Source organism: Neofelis nebulosa, chromosome 2 (assembly GCF_028018385.1).
Source record: "Neofelis nebulosa isolate mNeoNeb1 chromosome 2, mNeoNeb1.pri, whole genome shotgun sequence".
Classification (NCBI taxonomy): domain Eukaryota; kingdom Metazoa; phylum Chordata; class Mammalia; order Carnivora; family Felidae; genus Neofelis; species Neofelis nebulosa.
In genome coordinates, this window is record NC_080783.1 from 813553 (window position 1) to 833193 (window position 19641).

Below are 19641 nucleotides of genomic sequence, written 5' to 3' on the forward strand. Positions count from 1 at the left end.
TCAGCAGGAACCTGGGGAGGAGGGGCACGTCCCCACTTGCACACACACTCCCATTTCCACGTGCATGCTCACACATGGAGACAACACTCACACTTCCACACCCACACTCAGTCACATGTGCTCCCACATACAACGCTGCACACATTCCTATGTGCCCCTCTTCACTGCCGACCTTCTGCCCCAAGGGATCCTAGTAAAGGCCCATGTCTGGGCTAGGTTATGGGTCCACCTAGGGGCTTGTAGGGAGTAGGGCTGCCCCAGAGAAGGGCTGTTTCTCTAGACATGGTGGGAGTGGTTGGCCTAGACAGGGGGTCCCAACCAGGGCACTCAACTGAATCCCCTGGGTGGATTTGTGAGGTGCTCAGGCCTGGGCTCCACCCTGGACGGCAGGTGCTTGTGGGTCTAGGCTGGAGCCAGCCACAGGCCGACTCTTCCGTCACGGCCCCAGTGAGGCCACGCTTACCTGGGGTCCAGGCCTTGCTGCCTATTTGCAGCCTGGTCTGGGAGACTGGGGGTTAACATGAGGCCCCACCACTGCTGGGCATTACATTTCAAACACACACACACACACACACACACACACACACACACACACACTCACACACAACTCCACAGGCAGCAAAAAAGAGGAAAAAAGTGTTTTTTTTTTTTTTCAGGTGCTAAAAATATTATCAGGAAATACTTTTCAGCAATGTGCCGTTTTAGGTTCCCCTCTGGACTCAAGGGCGCCTTTGTCTCTGCCACAGAAAGTCCACATTTATCAACACCAAAATCGTTTTATCAAGCAAGCTCATGTTCTGCGGCCAGGAAACCTGAGCCTCCCCAACAGGCCTGTGACATTTTAGTTTAGGGCCTGAGTATGTGTGCAATTCAGATGGGGGAGCCCTGGAGCCGACCTCGGGACACCCCAGGACCTGGGGCTCTGTTGGGGCAAGGTGGTGCGTCCTTCCCCACAGCGCACCTGGCCTGGTGGGCTTGTCCCTACAGGGCTGGCTGTGCCTCCCACCGCTTTCTCTCCAGAGGCAGCTAGCTGAGCACAGATCTCCCCAGAGCAGCCAGAAGCCCCTGCCCCAGGTAACCCTCACCTGCCCCAGGAGCAAGGCTAGGAAGTTACAGGGCCCGAGGCTCAGGCTGGGTTGCGCCCTTGCGGAAGCCCACCCTACCTGGTTGTTTCACTGTGAGGCTGGACGGGGTCTTGTCACAGGTGGGAACGCCTGGTTCAGGATAAGCAGAAGGGACGGTCCTTGGGTCCTGGGCCCACTCGGCTCCGCGCCCCCTGTGTGCAGCAAGGGGGCACAGCCTCCAGGGAGCCCCCCCACACCTGGACACCTGACGGGTGTCCTGCTATCTATCAGAGAGAAATGATCAGAATAGGGTTCAACGTTTACTTCCTGGGAAGTTCACTGCTGCTTTCTTCTTTGAAAAAACTAGAGAGGAATTAGAAACCCTTCGAGCTGGAGAATCTGCAGGGAGAGGCCAAAGATGGTTACGGGTGAGCTCAGGTTGGGCCTCTCTCCGTGGTTTGGGTGAGGAACGACGCCTTCTGCCGTCCACGGGCATCCTCCCCCACCCCCCCCACCCCCTCCCCGGCCCCGCCCCGCCCCCGCCCCGCCGCTGTCCCCCAGGGCACAGGGCAGAGACTCGGCTTCCCGAGTGTTCCACAAGCACCAGGGACAGGTGCGACAGAAGGGCTCTCAGGGTGGCCCCTGCATGACCCTTTGCTGAGAGGTTTGGCAGCTGATAAATATCAAGCTTCTGTGGCATTTTTCATGACGTGGGGAAAAGCCTCATGATAAAACGTCAAGTAAAAGTTTTTCAGAAGAGTATTCAGCGTGGCACGTGCAGCAGCCCCCAACCATGGGGAATGTTCCAGTTTTGCCCGAGGATCTGCTGTCACGGAGTACGGGCGGTGGCGGGTTTCTTTTTCATAGGCTTCGTCGTCACAGGTTTTCTTTGCAGTTATTTGAACAAATTAATGTTTTGGAAGCCGGAATATCAGTGACCCTGGTTCCAGCTGGCCCATTTCCTGCTCCAGCTGTGGCCCAGGTGAAGCCCCTGCCTCCCTCGAGAGCTGGGGTGCTGCGGGGGGCTGGGGCCTGTGTCCTCAGGGTGTTCTTTCTCCCTCCGCCGCCTCGTCTGTCTGGTGGGAATCACGGCCTTCCCTGGGCTCCCGGGGGGCCCTTTCTCTGTGGCATCCCTGCTCTCCTCCTTCGTACATCCCACCCGCAGTGGCTACAGGGTGATGATGATGCCCCCACCCCTGTCGCTGAGGTTTCATGATGGGCCTGGTGTCAGTGTGGGCGATACCTCATAGAGGGCTCACCGTGCCCCTCGGGGGTGGGCTCGCCCATTTCACAGATAAGGAAACTGAGGCTAGAGAGCCTGTCCAGAACCACACAGCTGGAAGGGGCGGAGCTAGGATTCCTCCAAGGCTGATGAGTCCCAAACTGATGTGGGGGCTGCCGGGCCTCTTAGAGGCTGGAGGCCTCCGTGCGGGGTGGTCAAGGAAGAAGCCGTGAGCCTTTCCCCTCGGGCCACAGGGAGGGCATGGGCAGCAGTACAGCCTGTCCTCTCGGCCTGGCCCCACCCCAGGCCCTCCTGCCTTGACCTCACCTCCGGGAGTGTGGGGCTGGTGGTGCGTGTGAGGACAGGTGGATGCCCGGCAGGGTTCCAGCACCCTGGGCACTGGGACCCACCCTGCTCAGCACCCCCAGTCCGTCTCTGCCCTCCAGTCGGCAGGACGCTGTGCCTGCAGCCTCGCTGGCCTCTGGGTTTGACTCTGACCTCTTGCGGACTGCCTTGTGGCCTTGGTCCAGAAGCAAGACCTCGTGGAAGCCCGGTCACGGAAGCCCCCGTGAAGTCCCCTGTCAACAGGTGTCCCAGGGCGCTGTTGGGAGGACAGAGCCAGGCTCCTCCAGGTTCCGGGGTAGTTGTCAGACGCACAGGCCCTTGTGCTGGAGATGCTCAAGGAAACACCAATTTATTTCCACTAGAAAAATCCTCTTTTTCCTAAGTGTATGACTTTCTGTTGAGTAAGTAAAAACTAGCATCTCCTACGTGGATTGAACTATTAACATACAAAAATCGAGAGGTCTCACAGGTGCTGTGAAAGTCCCGCATGTGCAACCGGGGGCAAGGAAAACACCAAATCACCAGGATGTTGGTCAAAACATGGGGGCTTTCATGTTACTAATGAGAAGTCACCCGACCCCTTCCGCACCTGAGATACATTTTCCTCTTTCACCCGTGAGCGTGCACTTGCTTCTTCTGTGCTGGGAGCACCTACGACGCCAGCGGGTGCCGCAGACACGCACAGACTCCCGTCTCCAGCTGCTTGTTCCTTCCTCCTCACACCCCCGCCCGGCCCGGCCCTGGGGTCCTTCTGCTGGGGGGCGTCTGTCTACTAAAAGCCAGGCCCCGAGGGCCACGCGTCCCCTGTCAGGGCCCCAGCCTCTCCCATTCTGCAGAGCACGCTTCTGAAGTAGGGGTGCACCTGCCCGCTAGCCTCCACCGGTGGCACGGATCGGGCCGCAGGTAGCACCAGTACGGCCTCCTGGGCCCAAGGCAGCCACTGCCAATGGGTCACCCGGCGCTTCCCTCCGAGCCTGGGCTGGGCTTCAGAGCCACACAGCCACCGGTGAGCAGGCTGAGTTGAGGGCGGAATGAAACCTGTCTGCTCCCATCCTTCTAGCCGCTGCTTTCGTACACATGACCGCCTGTGGGAATACATTGCTAAATTCAAGCGGAAAGCAAGGTCTTGACAGGATAGCCTATTTTAAGCCCTGGATCGATCTTGAAACAGACATACGGCGATCGCGCATTCGGGCAGCAAGGTGCAGGGACAGCAGTGAGGTGGGCTGTGTGCTCTCGGCCCTGCCCGCCCCCAGGAGTCCTGGAGGGCAGCCAGCACCTGTGCACGCAGGAATTTACCGGGCTGGCCGGTGCCCTGCGTATCGTAAACGTGCCGCTTGCAAAACAGGGGAGGCCATTTGGGGAGGAAAACAAATCACTCTGGCCGACGTTCATGGGGGAAATGAGTAAAAATGCTGACAGGTGAACCCCACAGAGGCCTGAGATGGCCACCTCGGTCTCCCTACCAACTGGGGCCGGTTCCCCCAGGAATTTTCCCAGAGTTTATAGGCTGGAAAAGTGGGGGATTCTGTAACAGCTTCAGCTCTCACGGCCAGTGCTTCCCGTGGCCGGCGAGTCACAGGGACTTGGTTCTGAGTCATTTCCAGCCACCTGCCACTGTGACGGACCTGCACTTCCTGGATACAGAAGGTTCCGCGGCCTCTGGACGTAGGGAAGTGGTGGCTGGGCCTCACAGGACATTATGTTTTTGGCTCTAGTTGGTGGAAATATTTTCCACGTGTTTCCCCATGTTTATAGAGCTGAAGGCATGGAACGCAGCCTGTGGCCGCGGGAGCCGGCCTGATGGGGCCTGGTGACCAGGGTCTGGCCAGATCAGTGCGTCCCAAGTGGAGACAGAGTGCCAGGCCGGGTGCGGGCCAGGGGCAGGGCGGCGCCTGCGAGGAGTGTCCTGGAGGCCGGTCCAGGGTGCGCAGAGGTGGAGGTCCCAAGGGCCGGGGGGAGCTCGGTGCTCTGTGGAATCGCGGGGCGCCTGCTGGTATGGGACCCCGGGGGAGGAGTGGTGGGCTCTGGGCCGTGGCACCACGGTCCTCTGAGCAGCGTGAGACGTCCGTTTTCCCCATGGCGGCTCTGATGCGCTGTCGGGTCGGCATGTGGCTGTCGGGCCACCCTGGGGGCTTTGGCAAGCAGGGCTCACTTCTTGGCCCGCAAGGCCTGGCCGAGGCGGGCCTGTTGATGCCGAGGCGCTTCCTGGTCCGGCTGCTTCTTCAGACTGGCCACCTGGGGACAGGGCAGGAGCTCAGGTGGGTGGGTGGTGGCGGGAGGCGGGCAGGGCCTGTAGCCAGGGCTCCCAGGCCGTGGTTGTGGAGAGCTCTGGGGGTCCTGAGGAGAGGCAGGTGCCTGGGAGAGAGACATCAGGCAGGCGGGGGACTCGCTGGCTGTCACATGGGGGTATGTGGAGCCATGCTCTTCAGGGACACCCATCCCAGGGGTCCTAGGGACTGAGGCCACTGCACACCCGCAGTGGATGGACCCCCTTCCATTCAGGCTGTGAACGCACTCGGAGTGATAAGGAAATGCATGCTGCTCAGCTTATAAATTTGGCAAATGTGGCTTGGTGGGTTAGGGACACTAACTTGGGGGTGACACCGGGTGGTCACTTTACCCTTCTGGGTTTCAGCTATAAAATGAGAGTTTGGACCAGATGGCCCCCAGGAGCCCAAGGGTGAGCCCCAGCAGGTGTGCGTTCGTGTGGGGGGGGGGGCGGGGTGCCGGCGGGGGGAGGGTCACTGCCATATTTCGTCACTGCCTTGTCCCCACGTACACCACTGTTCTCCCTTCCTGACTCTGACAGACAGGTGCGGGGGTCACCTCTGCTCCGACTGCCGTGTGCTAGGTGCAGTTGGACACTTTACCCACGGTGACCTCCGGCCCAAGAACTGTCCTCACCTTCCTCCTAGGGGCCCAGTGATGGAGGCACAGAGAGGCTGGTGGCCTGTCTCAGAACACTCGCTCCGCCCCTCGGTGCGTGGTGGGGGTGGTTGGATGGAGTGTGAGAGCCCCTGGGGGTGGCTGGGACCCCCCTGCCGCAGGATTTCAGGCCGAGGCCAGGCAGGCACCCCTGCGGTGTGCTGCTACAGGGTGCCCGTCCCTCCCCACCCCTCCCTCTGCCTGGGGCACTGAGGTCCAGGCCCCACTTCCTCCTCCGGGAACTTCGGCCGCCGCTACCGGTGGGTCTGCTCCCGGCTCTCCAGGGCCTGCACAGCCTGCAGCCGGGCCCTGTGACCAGCTCCCGACCGCTGGGCCTGTGCCTGGGCCTGCTCCGCTCTCCGGGCCCGAGGTGAGAACCTGGGCTCCTCCCTGCTGCCCACCGACCTGAGAGCTGCACAGAGTCCAGGGTAGGGCGTCCAGCCCTCCCCCTGGGGTTACTTTTCCTTCCTCCAGCCCCCAGCTGGCTCTGCTGCCCTCTGCTGGGCACAGGCCCGGCCCAGGACTGGCAGGCCGACCCAGGGGTTCAAGCACATTCAGCCCCTGGGCCTTGTCTGGCCTAGAGCCCCACCCACGGGCCTCCAGGCTAGGCCTCACAGCTGTTTTACTGGCATCCCAGTTTCTGCTTGGCTGGACTGGGGGAGGCGTCGGGTGGAGGGGGGTTTCGTGTGGGCGTCACAGACTCACTCTCGCCCCTGCCCCTCTTGCCAAGTCCTTGTGTGGAGGTAGGGGTCTGGCCAGCGGTGGGAGGGGAGATGCCCCCCAAACACACAGGAGCAGCCCCTGGGCTTGCCCACAGGCCTGCCTGACCCCGCGCTTCCCACACTCCTCCCCGTCCTGCTCTGTTCTGCACAAGCCCCCTCGGCCGTGTGGCCACTCCTGCGGGGCCTGGGGAGGAGACCAGGAGGGGCCCACAGAGCCCTGAGCCCTGGTTCCACCCCTGCCTGCGCCTTGCAGTGTGAGCCTGGTAGACCCCACTGTCGTCTGGGGCTGGGTCTCCGCATCGGTCGGTGTGGGAGCGGTCCACCCCGTCCTTCCCGGCTGTGTGCGCGCCTCCACGTGGGCTGTGCGGCGTGAGACCCACCGGACACTCCCTGCCCCTGGGTGCACCCCCGAGGCTGGCCCAGCTGACCTGCCGCCGCTGGTGGTGCCTCGGCGCCCTGTCCCCTTCCTGGTGCAGGCTGCCCACGGGCTGGGGCACTTGCTCCTTCCGGGCCCCCCGCCTTGCCGTGTCCCCTTCTTTCCTCAGCGTCTCCTGCTCCGTCTGTAAGAGCCCAGGTGTCGGAGACTGTAGAGGCCCTCTGGCGGTGGGGGTGGGGGGGAGGTGGGGTCAGGCCAGCCTTCCCCTCTGGAAAGGAGGTTCTGGAAAGGGCTCTGGGTCCCCTGAGAGCAGGCTGGGTAGAGGGAGGGCCCTGCAGCCAGGGAGCGGGCTGAAGGAGGAGCACGGGCTCCCGGTGCCAGCCTGCTTCAGGCTGGTGGGGGAGGGGAACGGCTCCATCTTTTGGGTGGCCTCCGGGGCCTGCCGCCCAGGGGCCCTCCCGGCATTGCCCTGGCCTCATGGAGCCCCGACCCCCTGCACTCAGGGCCCTGCCCACTCTGACCCAGGCCCAAAAAGCCTATGTCCCCACCATCTGTCTTCAGGGGGCTGCAAGCTGCCCCCAACAGAGCCCCCTTCTCGGTGGCCTTCTCTGGCATGCTGGTCACAAGCAGGGGGCTAACGGCAGGGGACTGAGAGAGCAAACATTTTCAACGGGAAGTTTGGCGGGCCTCCTTTTGTCCCTTGTGGGTGATCCTTTTGGAGGAAGGCACGGACACCCCAGGTCATGCCTCGTGGGTGCTGGATGTGGACAATCTCCTTCTGGAAGCCCATGGGTGGGCGCTGGGCCTGTCAGCAGTTGGGGCTCTCCAAACGGGGCCCCCTCCACTACCCTGCTCTGCCTGCCTGCCTGGTGGGTCCTGCTGGCCAGTCCCTGTGCCTGGCAGGGGGGCGGATGGGGCCCCTGGCCACTCCTCCGTTCGGTGTCTTCTTGCCCTGTGCCCAAGGCCTTGGGGCTGGTGTCACAGAGGCCCGGAGATGTGGCGGCTCTGTCTTGCTGGTAAAGTTATTCGGTCAGTGATAGGAGAACAGCTTACAAAAATAAGGACTTCCAGGGGTGCGGAAAACAAAGGGTCCGTTACAAGAATAAGGGCTTCTTTCTTCTTCAGGGGTGCGGAAAACAACGGATCCGCTTCCACTGAAGAAGGAAGGTCCTATTTGTCTAAAAATCCAGTCACACTCCTGGAAGTGCAAGTTAAAAAGGGAAGAGAAAAGTGAAATCCAAAATAAATAAACGGCCACATCCGGGTTTCCCCTCCTGAGACACCAATAAAGGGTTTATGGGTTTGGGGGCCCCTCACAGCTGACCTCCTGGAACTCATTAGCTGTTCCTCCCCTCCCCGACCTGGGCTGCAGGGGCCCACAACTGGCTCCGCGGCCCTGGGCAATGCCACCGCGGCCGGGCCCGTGCTGCCAGGAGAGGCCCTAGAGGCCTCGGCTCCCCCCGCTCAGCAGCTCAGTGTCGGGCCCGCCTTTCAGGAGAAGCAGGACTCCCGTGACCGTGACCGTAAGGGTGGGCCGACCCACCTTCCTGGGAGGGCAGGTGGCCCTGCATGGACAAGCTGGCCAGTGGCTTTCAGTGACTGTCCTGACCTGCTGGCCCCTGTGCCTGCATCCCGTTCCCAGGGGCCCTGCCCCTGACTGCCGCCCCGCTGACCTGGCCACTCCCCTCTGGAAAACCCACTTGTCCCCGAGTCCACGTCAGCTGGGCAGTGTGGTCTGGTGGCCAGAGCCTGCCCTGGGACAGCTGTTCACACGTGCTTGGGCAGACTCTGTGCTGGAGGGTCCAGGCCCAGCAGCGCCCTCGCCTGGTGGGGCCTCGCTGCTCTCCTTCGGGGCCTGCTGGTCCGCGGGCACTGCAGGGGGCCCTCCTTGTCAGAGAGGCTGGGGGCCAGCTGGGCGCGGGGAGGCCTTCGAAGGCAGACGTCGCTCCCAGAGGGACCCCGCTGCTCCTGGTTTGTGGCACAACTCCGCACCCTCTGTCCCGCTCCTGCTGTGGCTGGTGGCCTCTGTCTTTCTTCCACTCCTTGCTGGTGCCCATGTGCTGCGCCAGCCCCTCTGTCCTCCAAAGTTTGCGAGTTCTGGACACCCACCGTTTTGTCATCCATTCCATGGGCAAGGACTCGGTTCTGGTGAGGCCAAGCCCGGCCTGTACGGTCCCCTGGCCCTTCTGCCCTCAGGCCGCACCGCCCAGCCCAGCCTGCCCCGCGTAAATCTGGTCCGCAGGTCTGGGTGAGCAGGGGTGTGCAGTGGCCGGCTCAGGGGTCTCCTGGACCTGAGGCGGCCCCTACAGATCTGTGAGGCCGTGTCGTTTAACATGGACCCTCCCTACCGTCCCCTGGGAGACCCTGGCTGGGTGCTGCTCCCTCGAGCAACCGTAACAAATGCCCTCCCCTCGGGGCCCGGTCCCCTGTTTCGCGTGTGCAGATGAGCCCCCGTTGGCACACGCCTCCCACACCTCTGCCCAGGCCAGCGCTGCAGCGGGAAGGGCTTGAGCCGGCAGGGCCGTGTCCCCGTGCTCCTCCTCTGTGCCCACACTGCTTCGGGCCACTGTTCTAGGGGACAGGCCACGAGGGTTTCTGCCCAGATGGGGCCCAGGCATGCTCATGGAGGTTCTCGGTCACGAGAACCAGGCCATTAGGCCAGCAGGACACCTCTACATCCTCATCCCCGTGAAGCCTTAGGAAGCCCACCTTACCCTGGGGACCGTGGCCGAGGCCCTCAGCACCCCTGTCAATGCCAGGACTCTTGCTTTCCTCACTTTGTAGATGGGGTCATGGAACGCGAAGGGTCAGGTGCCTCAGACGCCAGGTCATCAGCCCGGCAGAGGCTGTCCCCAACCTCCCCTATGGCCTGATTCCTCCGTATTCCCTGCTCGAGTCCCCATCCTGTCTGCCCCCGGAGGGGGCTGTGAGGGTGTAACTCCGTCACAGGCAGCTGGGTGGGTCTGCCACACAGCCCCGTCCGTCTCAGGTGATGTGAGGGGGAAGGGCCCCCCCACCGCAGGCACCCGCCGGGTGGACCCACAGAGCCACGAGTGGGCGTGGGGCCTGGGTGATGTTCCACCTGGTTCCCTTTCTCCGGGCCCCAGTCTCCTCCTCGGTCAACCTGGGCCCCAGGAAGATGCTCTGGTGACCCCCACCCCTAATTTCAACCCGAATAGCTCCACTTCGAGCTGTTTCTTACATGGAGACGGGATCCACTCACAGAATTACTGGCCAGTGGGCCCCTCGGCCTCACTGCCTCCCCATTCTGTCTGCACACTGGGGGCCGGCTCGCTGCCCTGCCTTGCCCCGGACGTCGCTGTCTGCCTTTGTTCGAGGGCTTTAGTTGGGGCCCTGTCGCGCACCCTGCCCTGTGTGGAGACTGCTGGGGTGACTAGATCGGCTTCTCCCCTTGAGCCTTCCTGGTCTCCCACTGTGTAGGCCTGTGCATTCCCCAGCTGTTGCCCTGGTCCTGTCTGTAGGGCACTTCCCTGGGCCTGGGGTCATTTCCAACGTGGACGGCAGAATCTGGGGCTCCCGGGGTAGGCCGTGTGCCAGGCCACACAGCTCCATGCAGGGCTGTGGCCCAGACCCTGGGGACAAAGCCGGCGATTTGCTATGGCCCCGGGGTGCCATACCAGAGGAGAGGAAAAGTAGCGGGGGCGTCACCACCAGGCCTGGGGTTACGGAGGTCTACAGGGCGGCCCTGAGCTTGGAGAGGGGTGGGCAGGTGCAGAACAGGTGCCCACCCAGGGAGGCGCCTCCGGCAGCCTGGCCCTGCTTGGACCCCCACGGGATGCTCCCTTTTCCCCGCCTCCACCCGCCCCTCCACGGACCCCCGCCCCCACCGCCGGCCCCTGCGGCCAAGGCCCGCCCACCACCCCTGCGCGCGCAGCACCGCGAGCTCCCCCTGCAGGCGGTCCCGCCTGCGCGCGGCGTCTCCTCCCGCGGGAAGCGCCTCCCCTGCGCTGTTGCTGCTGAGCGCTGAGCCCGGCCTGGCCCACGGCTCATCCGCTCTCTTCCCCTGAGCTGCGCGTCCACAGCCGGCCCTCTGTCCTAGGGGTGCGTGCTGTGGAGCCGGAAACCCGGGGAGAGGCCTAGGGCCTCTGACTCCCTCCCGCCTCAGTTTCCCCGTCTGTCCGCTGTGGTGTCTGGGCATCTGGGGCTCCAGGTGTGAACGCTCGCCTCCGGCATCTCCTTTCCTGCCGGGGGGGGGGGGGGGGGGGGGGGACGATGATTCTGTAAAGGGAATGCGGGGCCCTGCCCTCTGGGGCCGCTCACCTGCGCGGGCTCCATCGTGCCCTCTGCCTCCTGGCATCTGCGCCCCAGGCAGGCGACCTGCGCCTCCAGCCGCGTCCCCCTCTGGGCCAGGCCCTGGCTGTGCCTTCTGCTCTCATCCAGGGCCCCGTGCAGTGCGTCCACTTGCTCCTGCGGAAAGGATCGTGAGGTCTCCTGGAAACACGGCCTGGGGTGTGCTCCAGGGGCAGGAGCACAGGGCATCTGCCTGGACGGTGCTGCAGGTCGCTGTGTTGTAAAAAGGCAAGAACAGGTCGAGTACCCGTGCGCTTGGAGTTCCCTTGGAGCCGTGGTGGGAAGGGCGCCGCTGCAGTGGGCGGGCTCTCTGCTGTGGCCGGGGGTGGCCTCAGAAGACGCGTGGCATCCCTCCAGGGCTTCCAGCCCTTGTAACGGTCTACGGTAGTCCTCCCCAGCTCACCGAGCCTGGTGGGCTCAGCCTGTGTGCCCCCCCTTCTGCCTCTGAGATCTGCCCCCGTGTGTCGTCGCCCCCCCGCCCCCCACGCCCCTGTCAGCACTTCTGACCCTGCTATGTGCACAGAAGCATCTGTCCTAGGACACTACTCCCTGCCCCACGGGCATCCTGGACACATCTGACTCAAACTGAGCCCCGGTACGTGGCCCTTTCCCCTCCCCCGACACCCACTCACCCACCCTGCCCAGTCCTTGGCCCCTCTGGCTTCAGCCTGCCCAGACCGTCATCGTTTGCCTGGGTGCCCGTGACGCCTTCGCTTTGCTGTCTCCAGGCATGCTCCACGGGGTGGCCGACCACGCGTCTCAGTCCATACATTGAGTTGGGCCGTGTGGTTGCTCTGAGCTGCAGTGGCTCCCCACTGCCCTCAGGATGAAAACTGAGGAAGGAACACGGCCACTCGTCAAACCCTCCCACCCTGCTCACTCTCGAGTGAGAGCCTCTTGCTGCCCCTTGCCTGAGGTCTGCCCGATGTCGCCTTGGCCCCGTGGCCCTCTGGCCCCGCGGCACTGGGTTCCCTGCAGCACTGCTTGGCCGTCTGTTAGCCATCGTCCCTGTCACCTCCTGCTCAGAGCCGTCCCCAGAACAGCACCGTTGTGTCTCTTGGGCCCCAGGGCGGGCACACAGAGGGCCTGGAGAGCTTTTGTGAGCAAACAAACACACCCAAGCCTACTCGAGTCTGCCCGGCAAAGCCGCCGTCCTGCCCGCCGTGCCAGGCCAGTCTCCTGCATTTGAATCTTCCTGAGTGTTCCGTGGGGGAGGTGGCCTGCGCCTTCTGGTACCTCAGACTCCAGAAAATCAGGAGTCACACCTGTAGTGCTTTGGGGGCTGCGTGGGAAGGCAGAGGTGTGGCGCTGGGGGAGTCTGGGAGTCCCACAGTTGTCCACGCAGGAGCCCGTGGTAACTTGGACTCAAGGGGGCAAAAAGTTGAAGAACATGACTTGACTCTAGAGACGGCTGGGGGTGTCATGTGGGGGCTGAAGAGCCGCTGGTGTCCCAAGGGCTCCCGGGCCAGTACTGCTGGGTGGTCCAGGACCCACTTACCAAGATGGGAAGGGGGCGCCTTTGGGGGTGAAGGTTCAGAGTTCAGTCTTGAGGAGCCTCCCAGGAGTCACTGGATGTGGGGCCAGTGTCACAGAACCAGGTGGCTCTGGAGGCCCAGGGCTCTGATGGCCCAGGGAGGGGAGGGCTGTCCTGGGGAGAGGGGAGAGGGGGAGGGAACAGGTCCTGGGCCAAGGAGATGTGAAAGCAGAGGGGAGGAGGCGGAGACGGCAGCCCAGGAGGACCAGAGGGAGGGAGAGGTTGGTCCCCCGTGTGGAATGTCCCGAGAGGTCAGGCGGACGCAGACCCATAAGGGACCCTTTGGATGGGACCAAATGTTGCTTGTGACCTTTGCACGTGTGTGAAGGTGGGGGGAGCTGGGGCTGAGGGTGGAGGGGGGCAGCTGTTCCCAGCAGCCTGGCTGGGGGAGGGGAGACAGGGCTGCAGACAGGCGAGTGGGGTGCTCGTTCAGGAAGAGGGAGACTGGGCACGGAGCCAGAGAGGGAAGGCCGGAAGGCGCAGGGACCCCCTGATGAGCCACGCGGGTGCCAGCTCTGCAGCCACAGGGTCCTGGGCCAGCCAGGAGCGCTCACGCGGCCGTGTCCCGCGTGTGTGTCTGCAAGGCCTTCCCATCCGTTCGCTCGCTCACTCGGTTGTCACAAATGCTGGCGTGAACTTGCCCTGCTTGTGGTGGAGGCTGATTCAGAGGAGGGAGGGGAGTGCCTGCCTGGGGGAGGGGCTGCAGGGCTGACCCTGGACATCCTCCTTTTTGTCTGACGCCCAGTACTTTAGAAACGGACAGTGGGGACCGTGCCTGTGCCTAAAGCCAGTGACTCACCCTCCCCTGCACACTTGAAACCTACTGTTTTCTGCTTGTGCACGTTTCCAGCAGAAAAGCAGAGGTTTCCTTCAAATATGGCTTAAATATCTCATGGTATTTTAAAGAGGTCCGAACCACTTCTGTGCTCCTCTTGTAATGACTCAACTTTTCTGGAATTCAAACGAACCGTAATGAACGGTGCACCCTTTAGGAAGGTCAGCCGGTGCACCACTCGGTTATTCTCATTTCTGGTGTCGCGTTAGTTCCGAGTCCTGATGCTGTACAAGATGTGGGCTGGGCAAGCAAGCCTCGCAAACCCAGGTTCGGTTGGAGGGTCCAGGTAGCTGCAGGAAGCTGGGCACACGGTCCTGCCCTCTGGGAGCCTCGGAGCCCAGATCCCCCCGGGGCCCGGCCCAGGAACACACCGGCACCAGGAAGCGCTCAGACGTAGAGGGGACCCGGCCTGCACAGGAGCCCAGGGCCCGGTGGCAGACACCTCTGGACTCCGCACTGCCTGCCTGCCTCTCGATCCGCTCTCCCGCTCTGACCGGCCGAGCCTTATCGTCAGTTTCACTATTATTTTTCAACATTTCCTTTAAAAATCTCAAACGTTCATTCTTCCCTGTAAACGTTGCCCAGTTTCCCTCCAAACATACCATAAACAAACAGACAAAACCAAACCAAGAGAGCAAACAACCGACAACCTACAAAGCAGGACCATAAACGCAGATCCATCCGGAAGCTACTCAAAAGCTCCTAACGGCCCTTGAGCCTCAGCCCCTCAGCGGTGCGACCGGACACGGCAACCAAAAGAGAGACAGATGTGTCATCATTCTTTTGAGAAGTAAAAACTGAAACTCTTAGAAAAGTGGTAAAAAGAAAAAGAATTCATGTCAGAAACCCGTGGTGCACACGGGCCCACAAGGAAGGAAACTGTGATAACGCGGAATGCTCTATTGAGGGAGGAAACTCAAACATAAATACATCACTTACTCAGTTTAAGAAATGAGGCAAATTACAAAAACACAAGAGAGGATGTTAATATAAGCTGAAATGAATAATTGTAGGCAAAAATGCGAGAAGAGGTCAAGTTGGTTCTTTTGAAAAGACCAGTCAAACAGGGGCACTGTTGGCAGGTCAGATTAAGAGAAGCAGCTAGAAAGCTTCGAGGCCAAGAAACAGCCACAGCCACAGGTATAAATAAGATAGAGCCTCAGGTACAAAACGGGTCCAACCAGAGACCTAGCTACATGTGCAATAAAATGTCAAATAGCGTGTGCGGGTCCTTGGCGTTTAAAAATACAAGGTGGACGGAGGTCCAGACGACAACAGCCGCCCCAAGGGGAGAGGCGGCCTCCGGCGGCCCCCGCATCGCCGCGGGAGGAGCAGGGGAGAGGCAGTGAGTGGCGTATGGAGTGAGTGAGGTGCGGAGCGTCTGCGGGCAAGTCCCGTGCGCCTCGGGAACCTGACCTCGGCCGCTCCGTGTCTGGCAGGTGGCGGCGGAAGCTCACCAATTGACGCATGAGGATAAAATAATCTTTGCGCCCAAACTCTGGCAAGTGTGGCGCCCTGAGGGGGTACAGATGCAGACAGTCGTCCCTAAACGGCGGGCATCCGCTCCAGGCTTGGGTGGGCCCGCCGACCCGCACGGCACGGCCTGCCAGTCCACGAGGCCGAGCGGCTCCCGGCTTTGCTTCTGGAACCTGACCGACGCTGTTTGGGGCCGGGAGGAGCGCGCTCAGGAGAAGAGGGCGTGTGCAGGGCCCTGGGGGGCTGGGGCAGGTCGGATGCCCGGCAGGCTGTGACCTGGCTCTGATGGGGGGACACCCCTTCTCCCTGGGGGCGTGTGTGGGCCCGCACCCCCGCTTGCTCTGAGGACGACCCCCAGGTGCGGTGTTGGGCGCGTGTCCCAGCGCTCTGTGCTCGGTTCCGCCCTGTTGATCTCTTGAATTCCCAGGGTGGCCCTGGAAACGGGGAGGGATTTGCTCTCAAACAAGAATCTTACTGTTTGCATAGCACAGCCTACCATTTAATTAGGAAAATATGTTTTTAATTGACTTTCTCTTGACAAACACATTGGCTCATGTGAACCGGGGGGAAAACCCAGCCATGAAAGTGAAAGCAGCCGTGTCAGACGCAGACCTCTAGCACATGCTGGCGGCTTGGCCACGTGACCGACGGTGGGGGCGTGGGCGGTGGGGAGTGTGGCCACGCGTCCGAGCCCCTCGCTGGCTGCAAACGCTGCAGCTGGGATTTGCTGTTCGTCAAAAGGGCCTGGGGCCTCTGCGCCTTAGGTGCGTCTGAATCCCCCTCCCAGGTGCCCACCTCAGTGGCCGACAGGTTAAAACATTGGGTAAGGGGCGCCTGGGTGGCTCAGTCGGTCGAGCATCCGACTTCAGTCAGGTCATGACGGTTTCTGGATTCGACCCCCACGTCGGGCTCTGTGCTGACAGTGCGGAGCCTGCTTTGGATCCTCCGTCTCCCTCTCTCCCTGCCCCTCCCCCTTTCACACACTCTCTCTTTCAAAATAAATAAGTAAACATTAAAAAATTGGAAAGACCTTCCTCAGACCTGGAGATCAGAGATTTTGAGGGTTCCCGCGAGGTCGAGGCACACAGAACCAAGTGGCCTAAAAATAGGAGAATTGCTAGGGTTCTAAGAACAACGGATAGATTTTAGCACACAGACTTTGCTGAAAAGTTGAGGAAATTCTTAATCAAGCAGGAAAATGAACAGGGGTAGAGAAGGTTTGAACAACATCCAGAAGAGCCTTCTGCACCCGTGTGTGGAAACCTCACAGAACCTTGGGGACGCTGACTCAGGGCCTGGGCTGGGGGCTGGAGGGCAGGCTAATAAGGACCAGGTCACGAAGGCCCCCAATCCCCTGGCAGGCAAGTGCTGGAGAGGAGGGGACCCCAGCCACCACAGCCACCACAGCCAGCCGTGCCCCTGAGAACAGGGCCTTCACCCTCCCTGTCCCTGGTGCCCCCCATGCTGCCCCTGCTGCCCTGCCCGCTCCACACAGCCCCCAAGGTCCCCGTGGGTCCCCATGGCTCCTCCTTTCTCTCTGCCTTTCACTTTGGGCCTGAAATATCTGGACAGGGACATGTGAAGTCCCAGGTGGGTTTCTCTCCACTCCTGACTTTGAACAAGACCAGACCCCCTTCTTTGAAGATGTGCAGAGGAAGAAAATCTCGACAGCAGCAATCAACTGTGGTTCAAGAGACAAAGTCAGTCCGAGGGATCAGATCTGAAGGTATTGAGTTAAAAGAGAACAGAGTTATTGCAAGAAATGGGAACAGGTGTCAGGAAAGGTTCGCCGACGCTCTCATGAAGGGGAGCCAGAGTGGGAACAGTTGAGATTAAAAACACGAGGACCGGGGTGCCTGGGTGGCTCAGTCGGGTGAGTGTCCGACTCCCGATTTCAGCTCAGGTCATGATCCCAGGGTTGTGGGATCCAGCCCTACATCAGGCTCTGCACCAGTCGTGGAGCCTGCTTTGGGATTCTCTCTCTCTCTCTCTCTCTCTCTCTCTCTCTCTGTCCCCCTCTGCCCCCGTTCCCGCACTTGCAAGCACTCTCTCTCAAAAAAAAAGAAAACAAACCCCCCCAAACCCCAAAAGGACCAATCCAGGCATGAGGACAGAGACTAGGTTAGACGCGGCAGTCAGATGAACTAACCTAGATAAAGACCCGAAGTTCTCTGGGACGTGGCAGGGAGCCAGTGACAAGAGGTGACGTTCAAGATGAACAAGGAGGAAAAGGCCCAGAGAGCAAGGCTGGGCTGCAGTGAATTTCAGGACAAAAGAGTGGGAAGAGGGTGGGGGAGAAGCGGTGGTTTTTAGGTGGAAATAACGTGCGTCGACCGAAGACAGATTCGACTCTGCAAGCGGGGATAATGCACAGGCTAAGATAACAGAGGGAACAAGTCCACGTTTGGGGAACGTTTTTGAATTTCCAAGATAAACGGACCTTCTGGCTTCCTCTCTGGAAGGAACGATTCAAACCACCTAGACATTACCTTTCTGGAACTGTCTGAGCCTGGGGTCACGGGGCAAACAAGAAAAGAAGTTCGAGTAGAAACAGGCCCCTCCCGGGGACATGGGTCGTGAGCCTCGCTCACTGCGTCCCCACCGACCTGCTGGGCCCACTGCTGACACCGGGTGTGGCGGGCAGAGTTCTGACCTGGCCTGTGCCCCACAGCCCCAGGGTCACCCCAGGGTCACCCTGTGACCACGTTAGGGCCTGTTGCAGACGTGATTAAGGTGACTCCTCAGTGGCTCTGAGTTAACCAAAGGGGGATGACCCAGGTGGGCCTGGTGACTCCCACGGGCCCGGCGGGCTGGCGGCAGAGCAGCGGCCGTGGGGTTCGAGTGCGAAGGGGGCCGTGTGGGGGTCCTGCCGTCGCCGCCGCGCTGTCGTGAGGGCCGACGGGAAGGCCCAAGCCGGGAGCCGGAGAAGCCCCCAGAAGCCGCTGGCTCCTCAGCCAGGAAATGGGCTGCGAAGAGTCTGCCTCAGGTAAGGAAGCGGCTCCCCACCCCCTCCCAAGAGCCGCCCGCTGTGCCAGGTGGGGACCCCGCCCCCCGTGGGGCTGGCAGCTCACGCTGCCCGGGGTTCAGTCATCAGTCTGCAGCAATGGCTGCGTAGCAGTCAGAAAGGAACACAGTGTGGGCTGCTGTGAGTACAGAGCCTCCTGCAGACAGGAGGAGGGGTTCCAACTCAGGGGCAGGCGCTTCACGGACCCCCGCCGGGCAAGCAGAAGAAAGGTGGAGGCAGGGCCATCTGGAGCAGGGGAGGGGCCCAGGGGAGAGCCCCTGGACACAGGTGCAGAGCCCTTGCGGGGGGAGGGGCGGGGAGCCAGAGGCGTCCCCTGTGCACAGCGCGGTGACACGTCGGCTGCCGTGCTCACTGTTGCCACACTCCCACCGCCATGGAAGGGGCAGGGGGAGCAAATAACCCTGAAATAAAAGGCTGGCATGGAAGTCGTGAGGAAGCATTAAATCAGCAAGGATCCTGCAGCAACCAAAGAAAACCAGAGCAAATAAATTATTGCAAAACTTGTAAGTGGGATAAATTCCTTTGGAAAAGGCACACGCTCCGAGGTGGGCTTGAAACCAAGGCCAGGCGGATGAAATAAACGGTGACTGAAAACATACAGGGCGGGAGCGCGGGGCCGGGACCGGGGATGGGGGGTGGCCACTGCACGTGTCAGGCACAGCAGACTCAGGACAAATGGCACAGAACAGGCACCGGGAGCTCTAGGCTGGTAAGAGGCAGAGCGGCCAAGAAGCTTCAAGTTGTGAAGAACGTGTCCTAGAAATGTATAAACCAAAGACCCTTACAGACAAAAGGAGGTATTGCCCTCCCTGCCCCCACCGTGACGGCAAAATTCAGCACTTCACTCCCGGTTTTCATAAACTCGAGAGACAGATCCAACCTGGAGTATGTGACTGACGTGGTTGTAAAGGTTGACTTAATACATACATTTCAAAATGTGTAACCTGCAAACGGAAAGCCTTATTTTCAAGCACGCACAGAACACACACACGTGAACGCACGTAAAATGGGGCGCGGCCCGCCCCTCCTGCCCTGGGGGTCTGCCCCTGGCTCCGGGCCTCGCCAGCTCTGTCATGCAGGGCGCTCCCTAAGACTCAGTTTTCCTAATCTGTCAAATAAGGGCTGGGACCACCTCCAAGGCAGCTCTGCCAGGGGATGCCCCCGATGAGCGCCGTGGGGCCACCATGTCCCTCGAGGCCACCTGCTCCGGCCCAGTTGTGCTTCTGCCCGTGGGGACCCCAAACCTCCACCCGCCCCCAGAAGCCACCCCCTCACCCCCCCCCCCCCCGCCCCCCGTCCCCAGGTCCCCGCCAGCTGCGTGCCCCACCTGGAGCCTCCGCTTCTCCCAGCTGGCCGCCCGCCTGCCAGCCCGGTGCTGCTCCTCCAGGCTCCGGAGCGCCTCCTCCTGCAGGGCACGTGCTGCCTGGGCCCTGCGCCTCTCACTCTCCGCCTGGCGCCGGGCTGCGGGGCGAGCAGGGTGCTTGCTTGCCTGGCTCCCAAGGTCAGTGCGGCCACCACATGGGGGTCGCCCCTGCCCATTTCACAGGCTGGCTAAGTGACTGGGAGCTAGACGGTGGGGGCTGGAGTCCCCCCCCTCCCCGCCCGTCTGACAATTCCCTGCCACTTGAGGGTCCCTGGGGGCGGGTCTGGGGTCCTGGCTCCCTCTGCCTGCTCCTTCTCTCCCAGGTTCTGTCCTTCCACAGACATTCCTCCTTCCAGACACCTCCTGGGCAGACCCACTAACGGAGGGAGGAGGGCACGCGATGCAATGGGGCGACCAGCAGGCCAGGGGCGCTCTCGGTG

The 19641-nt window shown here is 61.6% G+C and overlaps 2 protein-coding genes across 3 annotated transcripts in view; both read right to left on the bottom strand.

Moving 5' to 3' along the window:
• Positions 1-1933: 1933 nt before the first annotated feature.
• On the bottom strand, positions 1934-11652 carry LOC131504620 (ciliary rootlet coiled-coil protein 2-like). Its single transcript, XM_058717136.1, has 4 exons — positions 11647-11652; positions 10939-11085; positions 6710-6841; positions 1934-4869 (listed from the first exon to the last, which is right to left on the bottom strand). The coding sequence occupies exons 1-4, from the start codon at positions 11650-11652 to the stop codon at positions 4783-4785; spliced, it is 372 nt and encodes a 123-aa protein (XP_058573119.1). The 3' UTR covers positions 1934-4782.
• A 6572-nt stretch (positions 11653-18224) lies between these two features.
• LOC131494413 (ciliary rootlet coiled-coil protein 2-like) overlaps positions 18225-19641 on the bottom strand; it is a 58092-nt gene continuing 56675 nt past the window's right edge. For both annotated transcript variants that reach the window (XM_058698788.1, XM_058698777.1), the window contains 2 exons: positions 19166-19299; positions 18225-18594 (listed from right to left, as the gene is read on the bottom strand). In XM_058698788.1, the coding sequence (XP_058554771.1) occupies positions 18574-18594; positions 19166-19299 (155 nt within the window). In that variant the 3' untranslated portion in view covers positions 18225-18573. The remainder of the gene's footprint in view (positions 18595-19165; positions 19300-19641) is intronic.